Source organism: Fukomys damarensis, unplaced genomic scaffold (assembly GCF_012274545.1).
Source record: "Fukomys damarensis isolate Sample0158 unplaced genomic scaffold, DMR_v1.0_HiC HiC_scaffold_39, whole genome shotgun sequence".
NCBI classification, from domain to species: Eukaryota; Metazoa; Chordata; class Mammalia; order Rodentia; family Bathyergidae; genus Fukomys; species Fukomys damarensis.
In genome coordinates this window covers 128,223,672-128,233,719 of record NW_022900951.1, presented here as the reverse complement: position 1 = coordinate 128,233,719, position 10,048 = coordinate 128,223,672, and the positions used below count along the sequence as shown (strand labels likewise).

Sequence of the window (10,048 nt, the reverse complement as noted above, 5' to 3'; positions counted from 1 at the left end):
TGGAGACTGATCTGGAACTCACTACGTAGCCCAGGCTGGTCTCGAACTCACAGTGATCCTCTTGCCTCAGCCTCCCAAGTGCTGGGATTACAGGTGTGCACCACCATGCCCGGCTTATTGTTATGTCTTATAATTTTGTGGGTCTCATGGTATTTGAAAATGTCTTGTCTCTGGTTATCTCATGAGTTTGTTCAGAGGTCAGAGCTGAAATCATCTCAAAGTTGATTTTATTAACATGTCTGTCACCTGTGCTTGAAAAACTCGAATAGTTGGTCATCTCTCCGCAAGATCTCTCCGGCATGGATGCTATAGCGTATCCAGACTTTTCATGTATCTTCAAGAGAGAGAGAACCTATCAGACATTACACCATCTTTTTTAATGTAACCTCAGAAATCACAGAACATCACTCCTATCACATTCAGGTAGAACACATCGCTAATGCTGGTCTGTAGAAAGGGACTCAACCTTCAACCTATAGAGGATAAGCAAAGATTTTGTAAACATGAGCTGAGTGTGGTGGCACTGTAGGAGGCTGAGGAAGGAGGACTGCAAGTTTGAACCCATCCTGGGAAACTTAGTGACTTAACAGGATGCTGCCTCAAAATATTTTTTAAAAATTTAAAAGGGTTGGGGATATAGCTCAGTGTGAGCCTTCCCCACCAAAGAAGAGAATTTATGAACATGAACTACCATACCTTTCTGAATAATGATGATAAGTGTGCTTCAAAAACACAAAGAGAAGAGCCAGGGATGTAGCTCAGTGGCGCCATGCCTGCCAGGCAAGCGCAGGATTCTGAGTTCCATACGCGGTACCCTCCCCCAACCCCCCCTCAAAAAAAAAGCAGAGAAGGAAAGTGTCTAGAAGAGTTTGTAGTTTGTAAAATTTTATTTGGCTTTGTTTCACAGCCATAAGTCATAACAAATTGCTCAAACCACACAGCCTGTCATTTGTGTGATGTAAAGGCTAATGAAATCATCAAAAGCATTCACATATGACAAAAAATAAATAAGTCTAAAACCAAAATAATTTCTTGTCAGAGAATTGAATTAAAATGACAACAGAGGATCTAGTTGTGGCTAAGATGAAGTAAATATATTCTGCCATTTTTTTTCTCCCACTGAATTCGATAATAAAAATGTAGCAAAAGCACACAGCTTAGTTCTTTAAAAGTTCTAAAATGTAAGTAGAACAGACAGATAGGTAAAGGCAATCTGTATTTTCCAACTTGAATGAAAGACAACTTGAAACTTGAAAGTGAGCACTATGTTGCAACAAGAGTTCAGGGGTGGGAAAGGTAACTGAATGCTCACAGTTGGAGGAAGCTCCATTTTTTTTCCTCTTTCCTCCATGTTCTCGTGTTCCCTAGATGTGCTCTTGGCAGTGAGTGTGGTAGGCAAGAGAAGCCTGCAGGAGCCAAAACTGAGGAGGGGGACGCTACTTTCCACTCAAAACAGAGTTGCAGATCTGAGCTGTCTGGGCAAAAGCCCACTGCTTTTTTCTGTTCTTGTCCTGTTGCTTCACCTTAGATGTGGTGCATTCAGGGCAGTTGGCAGTTTTCTGATAGAGAACCTGGAAGGGAGCTCACAGAACTGAAAAGTTGAGAGCAATAAGAGACAAAAGATCTCCAAAAGTAAACTCACAAAGCTGTCAGGAACTCCTGTATTCCCGCCCAGTGTTCACCCTAATTAGCATGCCAAAGACACTGGGAAGTGAGACTTCCGTTAAGGCGCCAGAAAAAGCACTGAGTGTTAACAGGGAGGACTGGACCGCACAAATGACACTGCAAAAATGTGAAAAACTTAACTGACCCTAGAGCCACAGCCCATGCAATTCTTTAAAGTACATTTGATGGTTGAAAGAACATTTTGTGATGTCAATGTATGTAGGTATAATATATAAAACAACTACAGCATAATAGAGTAAAGTGAAATCTGTGGGTTCCATTCAAATTCATTCCAGTGAATTGCAAAATATTGATTCTCCATAGATAGTCAAAAGTTAAGAATATATTCTGTAACCCTTAGAGCAATCAGTAAAATATTATACAAAGAAATATAATAAAATTATAATAGGCAAATTAAACTGTTTCAATAACTCAAAAGAATGCTGGTAAGGGAAAATCAGGGAGGAAAAAGTATAATAAAATGATAGGCTTATGTCTAAACAGATCAATAATTATATTAGATGCAAATCATCTGAACACACTACAGTGCTACCTTGGTTGTGGAATAGCTCCAAGCTCTTAACTTTCCACTACTCGAACAGCAAAATTTTTTAAAAATCTGCTCGATGTTCATGACTTTGCTTGATAATCAAAACCAAAAATCTGACTTGAAAAAAACTGTATGGCTGAGAATGAGTCTGAGATAGCCACAGTAGAGTTAAAGAAAGACATTGCAAAATTTGGTAAAGTCCTGGAAAATGAATTTATGAGTAATTTTTGGCCTCAGAACCAATTGTTTGGTTTTCCATTATTTCTTAAGGGAGAAAGACATTCAGTTCTTGAACTTTTTGGTGTTCAAACACAAATTTGGAACGAATTTTGTTCAACAACCAAGATATCACTGTAAAAACAGAGATTTGCACACTGGATTTAAAAAAACATGAATGGATTATATTTTGTTTGCAAGAAACTCATTTCAAAAATAATAATATAGGTGGTTAGAGGTATAAGGATGGGAAAGAATATATAATGCTGAGCCTAGTTTGGTGGCTCACACTTGTAAAACCCAGCTCTCAGGAGGCTGAGGCAGGAGGATCACTACAAGTTCAAGGCCAGTTTGGGCTACATAGTTCAAGTCCAGTCTGGACTACATAGCAAGACCCTGTCTAAGAAAGAGAGACAGGTGAAATAAATAGGAAACACATGTGTAAATACTAAATAGTTTCTCTGGTGTGAGAAACTGAAAGTGTAAATAAGGATAAAAATGTATGATAGATAATGTGAAATAGGAAGAAAAGGTGCAAAGGGGAAGGGGAAGTGGGCGGGGTAGCGGAAAGGGAAAGAAAGGAATGGAATTAACGTGAGAAAACGAAATAATGGAAACAAAGTCTTTGTAAATAGAGAAGGGTGGAGGGGTTGAAGGGAGGGCAGGGGAGTGGGGAAAAATGAGAATCAAGATAGATTATGTAAAGGTGCAAATCTCCAATGATGAGCATAGCATCATTATATTGTATACCTTAAATGTACCAATAAAATTTAAAAAGAGGAAAGAGAGAGAGAGAGAGAGAGAGAAAAAAAACCAGAGTACAACAAGCCCATAATCAAAATACTGCAGTATTGCCATAAGGATTGACATAGAGATCAATGGGATAGAGTTGAGAGTCCAGAAATAAACCCTAAATTTATAGTCAGTTGATTTTTGACATTACCATTAAATAGAGCAAAGAATACTTTGCTCACAGTGCTGGAATGGCTTGTTATCCACATATAAAGTAATGAAATGGGGCCAGTTCCTCACACCATATACAAAATTTAACTCAGAATTAATGAAAGACCTAAATATAAGGATAAAACTATAAAAATGTAAAAGAAAATACAAGATCAAGTTTTCTTTCCTTCTCTCTTCCTTCCTTCCTTCCTTCCTTTCACTCTTTCTTTCTGTCTTTCTTGCTTGCTTGCTTTTTTGCTACCAGGAATTGAAATCATGACCTTGCACTTCCCAGGCAGGCACAGCTCCACTGAGCTACAGCCAAAGATTTAATTTTCATGAAACATGGATTTGGTGATGGTTTCTTTTCTTTTTATTTTTGGTACCGGGGATTGAACTCCGGTCCTTGCTCTTGCAAGGTAGGCCACCGAACCGCTGAGCTAAATCCCCAGCCCTGGCGATGGTTTCTTAAATATTACACCAAACTTTGAATTTCAAAGAATAACAGCAAAATAGCTAAAACTTGGAAACAGCCCGATTACCCATCAATTGGAGACTGGATAAAGAAGATGCGGTTTTTCTATAAAATGCAGTACTACTCAACCATAAAGAATGAGAAACTAGAATCATTTATAGGACAGTGGATGCATATTGAGGCCATACTAGTAAGTGAAATAAATAGGGCACATATGTGTAAATACCAAATAGTTTCTCTGGTGTGAGAAAATAAAAGTATAAATAAGATTCAAATTGTGTAAGTGACAATGTGAAATAGGAAGAAAAGGGCTAAAGCTGTAGGGAAACTGGGAAGGGTAGGGAAAAGGAAACAAGGGAAACAAAAATATGAGAAAAGGAAAAAATGGAAACAAAGTCTTTGTAAATAGGGAAGGCTGGCGGGGGTGAAGGGAGGGCAGGAGTATGGGGAAAAAATGAGAACCAAGACCTGTCATGTAAGGGTACAAGATCCCAATGATGAATGTAACTGTACTGTATACTTAAAAGAACCAAAAACCTCAATGAAAAAAATGTAAAAGAGATAGCACTGTTATTTGCAAATCATACATTATACGTGATTTATATCTGAAATATGTAAACAAATATTATAACTCAATAATAAAGAATATACATATTCCAATTTTAAAATATGCAAAAGTTCTATATAGATATGTCTCTAAAGAAAAATATTCCAAAGTTCAGCAAGCACATGAAAAGAATATTAAGGAAATGCAAATCAAAACCGATATGAGATACCACTTTACACCCACTAAAATGGTTATATTTTTTAAAAAATAAGGAAAGTATAAATATTGGCAAGATTATGGAGAAAGTCCAACTCTCAATACATTACTGGTTAGAATGTATTGCACCAATTTAGGTGCAGCTGCTTTGGGAAACACTTTGGTGTTCCTTCAAACTTTTAAGCACAGAATTATCCTATGACCTACAATTCCTAGGTATAGTCCCCAAAGAATATTAACAGGCATTAAATATAAGTACTGATTGCTCATAATACAGCTATTCACAGTAGCTAACAGGTAGAAACAACCCAAATGTCCCATCAGCTAATAAGAGGATAAACAAGATGAGATGCATCCACACAATGAATATTATTCAGCCACAAAAAGGAATGAATTACTGGTACATCCTATAGTGTGGATAGACCTTGACAATATTAAGTTTAAGTGAAGAAGTCAGTCAGACATAAAAGGTCACATAGTGTATGGTACACTTTATATGAAATGCCCAGGATAAGTAAATCTTTAGAAATGGCAGGAGCTGGTAATTGAACAGAAAGAAAATTGACTCTAATGAGTATAGGATTTCTTTTTGGGGTGATATAGATAGTGGCAATGGTCACAAAACACTGTGAATGTACTCAATGCCACTGACCTGCACACTGCAAGCCAAGCAAAAGGGTAAATTTTAATATTCACTTTACCATAATTTTAAAAATTCCAACATTAAACAAAAACCTGGTTTCAGATTGTTTCATTAGTAAATTTTATCAACATTTAAAGAAGAAATAGGGCCAATTTTACACATCTCTTCCAGAAAATAAAAGGTGGTAAACACTTTCCAAATAAAAGGTCAGTTTTATCCAGTATGAAAAACAAAGATAGTACACAAAAGAGAACTACAAGGCCAGGGATTTAGGTCAGTGGTTCTGCCACTTGCCTTGCAAGCGCAAGGACCTGAGTTCGATCTTCGGTACCAAATAAAAAAAAAAAAAAGAGAGAGAACTACAAGCCAATATCCCTCATGAGCCTGGGCATGTTAATTCTCAAAAAATAGCAGCCAACAGAAAACATCAATATATAAAAAGAATGTAACAAAACCAACTGTAGTTTATCCAGGCTGATTCAATGTTAGGCAATAAATCCATATAATCCATGATATTAACAGGCTAAAGAAGAAAAAAATACACGATTGTATCAATTGATGCAAATGAAAACATTTGGCAAAATGCATCACTAGCTAATGATAAAAATTCCCAGCCATCTAGAAGTAGAGGGTAACTTTCTCAGCCTGATAAAGAATATCTACAAAAAACCTATGGCTGACACCATGCATAATGGTGAAAAGTAATGCTTTCCCTCTAAAATTGGAAACAAAGCAAGAACTTCTATTCTAGCCACCCCTATTCAATATGGCACTGAAAGTCTTAGCCAGTGTGATAATACAATATTAAAAATCACACACTGGGCCCAGGATTTAGCTCAGTACTTCTGCAGCCTGCCTCGAAAGCACAAAGTCTTGAGTTTGATCCCCGGTACAAAAAACAAAAAACAAAGCAACAAACAAACAACAAAAAGCAAAACACACACCACAAACGCACACACACACATACACACTGGAAAGAAAGAAGCAACACTGTCCCTATTTCCAGATATTATTGACAATATAGAAAATTCAGAAACCTTTAAAAAACAAAACCACCTCCCATAATTAATAACTGAGTTTAGCAAGGTTGCAGAATACACAACACACAAAACTCAATTTATGCTATATATTACTAAAGAATAATTGGAAACAAAAAATTTTAAAAGTGCTTAAAATTTCTCTAAAAATTGAAAATGTAGGTATACATGTAACAAAACGTGTATAGTGTTTGAACAGTGCAATGTACAAAATGCTCATAAAAGAAGTCAAAGAACTAAATAAACGGAGAAACACTATGTTTGTGGACTACAGATTCTACATAGTAAAGATGTCTATTCTTCTGACTACACAGATTTAATGCAATACCAATCGAAATCTAAGTTTGATATTTGTCATTATAGACAAGCTGGTTCTATAACTTGTATGGAAAGGCAAGAGTAGTATATTTGCCAAAAATATTTTGTAAAATAATAGAGCTGAAGGAATCACTCTTCCCTATTTTATAACGTGCCACACAGTTGCAGTCATCATGACACATTGGTTAGTTGGATAAACTCACTGGTAGATAGAGAGTCTAGAAATAATTCCACACAAGAATGCCCAACTGATCTGGTACAAACACAGTTCAATGGAATTCAATAAATAGTATTGGAATAATTGGATATTCATATGTAAACAGTGAACCTTAATCTAATCCTTACTCCTTATACAAAGATTATCTAAAAATAGATTGTGGATTTAAAATGTAAAATATCTGTTGCACAATGGATAGTGCATTGGATTTCTAAAATGTGTCATGCAAAGCCATAAAGTTTTCAGGATATAGAGTAAAAATCTTCATAACCTGGGAGAAGAGAGTTCTAAAAGGATACTAAAACAATATATTAAACATTCGATAAATTAGACCTTATCAAAATGAATGACTTTTGTTTTATGCAAGATATTACCGAGAAAAATGAAAAAATCAAGCAACACTCCGAAAAATTTTGCAAGGTCAGTTAAAAAAAAGAGTTGTTATTCAGAGAGCTGGTACAGTAGCAGCATTTCCTTGAAAGTGTTCACTTTGCAACTGGCTTTATCTGTGTCTCTTATGGCCTTATGAGTAGCAGCACACATTTTATTACTTTCCTAGGCTGAGATAATTTTTGTTTCTAAGCATTAAGGGTTCAAGAGACAAAGAAAGGCAGAATGTCATAAAAAATAATGCTATTAAAAATAAGCCTGCAACTGGTGCAACCACTATGGAAATCCATATGGAGATACCTCAAAGAGCTGGGACTAGAGGTTCCATTTGACCCAGCCATCCCTCTGCTGGGTATCTTTCCAAAAGAATTAAAAGAATTATATCACAGTGATATATGTACACCTACGTATATAGCGACACAGTTTGTAATAGCTAAAACTTGGAAACAGCCCATTTGCCCATCAGTTGGAAACTGAATAAAGATGTGGTTTTTCTATAAAATGGAATACTACTCAGCCATAAAGAATGAGAAATTAGATTCATTCATAGGAAAATGGATACATATTGAGTGATATAAATAAGTCACAGATGTATAAATACTGAATAGTTTCTCTGGTATGAAAAACTATAATAGTACGTAAGATCCCAGGCTGGGGATTTAGCTCAGTGGTTCCAATGCTTGCCTTGCAAGCACAGGGACCCAAGTTTGATCTCCGGTACCAAAAAAAAAAAAAAAAAAGAATGTAAAAAAGAGCCTAATGATATGATTGACAATGTGAAATAGGAAGAAAAGGGCTAAAGGTGTAGGGCAAGTGGGAAGGGTAGGGAAAGGTAATAAGGGAAAAATATGTGAGAAAATGAAAAAATGGAAATAAAGTGTTTGTAAATGGGGAGGAGAGGAGGGGGTGAAGGGAGGACAGGGACAAGGGGAAAAAATGAGAACCAAGAGCTATCATGTAAAGATACAAGATTCCAATAATGAATGTAACTGTACTATATACCTAGAATGTACCAATGAACTCAATGAAAGAAAAAAAAATAAGCCTGCAAACAAAAGTTTCCAATGAGATAAAGAAATATAATGCTAAGAAAGATAGGAAAAATTTAAAGCATGATGCAAGCTCATTTATGCCATTAAAAACATTACATACTGATTTATATGGTGTTCATGTAAAATATGAGTATGGGTGTTTAATTATATTTCATTCCTACCTTTTTGTTCGCTTAAAATTGTAAAATAAAAAGTGGTAGGAGTAATAGAAGTTTTGTTTATTAATTGCTTGTGTACTCATTACAACTAACAATGCATATTGTTTTTGTAATTTTTTTCCGCTGTGATTATGTGTGTGTGTGTTATGTGGACTGGTATTTCTAGTAGTTAATTTTTATTACATTTTACAAAAGTAATGATCTGAAAGAAATTTGAAATTAAAAACAACCCTTTACCCCTGGTAGTTTGAGAAACACTGGTATAGCTGACCTTACATCAAAAAACCAATGTTAACAGCAAACAACAGAGAACTACCTTTGTTCTTTATTCCCTGGCAGTTCATGAAGAAATATCTTCTCCTAGTGGCAATTTTCTATGATGAGATTTTACATAGAAGATGAATGTTGTCACTCTTTTTCAGGGAGTCTGACCAAAGAAAGGACACAGAACTTGCACCAGTTTGTACTACTTTTTGCTGTATTTGATGAAGGTAAGTGAGCTTCAGTCTAAATTTTGGACTCATAAAAGAAGTAAAATATACTATCCTAATATGATATTTCAGAATGTGAACTGCTTCTACTCAGAAGAAGTGATTACAGAAAACTATATTACTATTCAGGATAGATCCTAAGGATAGGAAGGTAAGATGCATATACTTGGTGATAGTGTCTTAGTATTTTTTCGTAGGATTGTTGTAAGGCTTAGGTGATTTCACTATTTTGAGCACTATGTGATACAGACTAGGCCATCAGTAGTGTTAGAACTTCTGCCTCCTCCTCCTCCTCCTCAACAACCAGGACAACATTGTGATCTTCTCTCACCTCTTATCCACCCACACTGCCATTTTCTTAATTGAGGCTCCCATCATATTTCTCTTGACTAGTCTTCCATCTTTCTGGTTCCTAACACTTTATTGTTATGACAGCAGCTAGAGTTATTTCCAGTGCTCTAGGCTTTATTGGTTTTAGAGAAGAGGTAGAGAAGCTTTCAGGTTTTGGAATTCATTTCTACAAACCTGGACGAAGTAATTATGACAGGGATAAGGACTGATGGCCTTTTTTTGCGGGGGAGTGATGTTCATCTCCTTCCTTTTATTTTTATTGTTTTGGGTACCGGGGATTGAACTCGGGTCCTTGCACCTGCAGGGCAGGCCAACGAACCACTGAGCTAAATCCCTGGCCCTATCTCCTTCCTTTTAAATAAATCAACTAATAGAATAAAATCTGTGTGGTGAAAACTAACCAATATTCTCTTTTCCCCAAGTTATCATTTGTCATTTTTCTCTGCTATTGTCATAAACAAATATAGGTAGCTATAATCAGTCCAAGCAAGAAATGTCTACTTTTTAAATTTTATGTATGTATGTATTTATTTATTTATTATACCGGGGATAGAACTCGGGTCCTTGCATTTGCAAGGCAGGCACCGGAACCACTGAGCTAAATCCCCAGCCCAAGAAATGTCTACTTTTGATGATTGTCTTCTCCTCCCTCTTATTGACTTTGAGAGGATGTCATCTGCCTACTTTGCTGACAAAAATGCTTATACTGTGAGTAGTTTTTGTCCTAAGGGAGATACGTTAGCTTTCTGTTGCTGACAAAATACTTGAAAAAGAAAACTT

At 36.0% G+C, this 10,048-nt stretch overlaps 1 protein-coding gene across 5 annotated transcripts in view; it reads left to right on the top strand.

Annotated features, from left to right (window-relative positions):
- Positions 1-10,048, top strand: part of F8 (coagulation factor VIII) — a 161,949-nt gene that overhangs the window by 34,959 nt on the left and 116,942 nt on the right. For all 5 annotated transcript variants that reach the window (XM_033760153.1, XM_010625186.2, XM_033760154.1 and 2 more), the window contains one exon: positions 8,849-8,917. In XM_033760153.1, the coding sequence (XP_033616044.1) occupies positions 8,849-8,917 (69 nt within the window). The remainder of the gene's footprint in view (positions 1-8,848; positions 8,918-10,048) is intronic.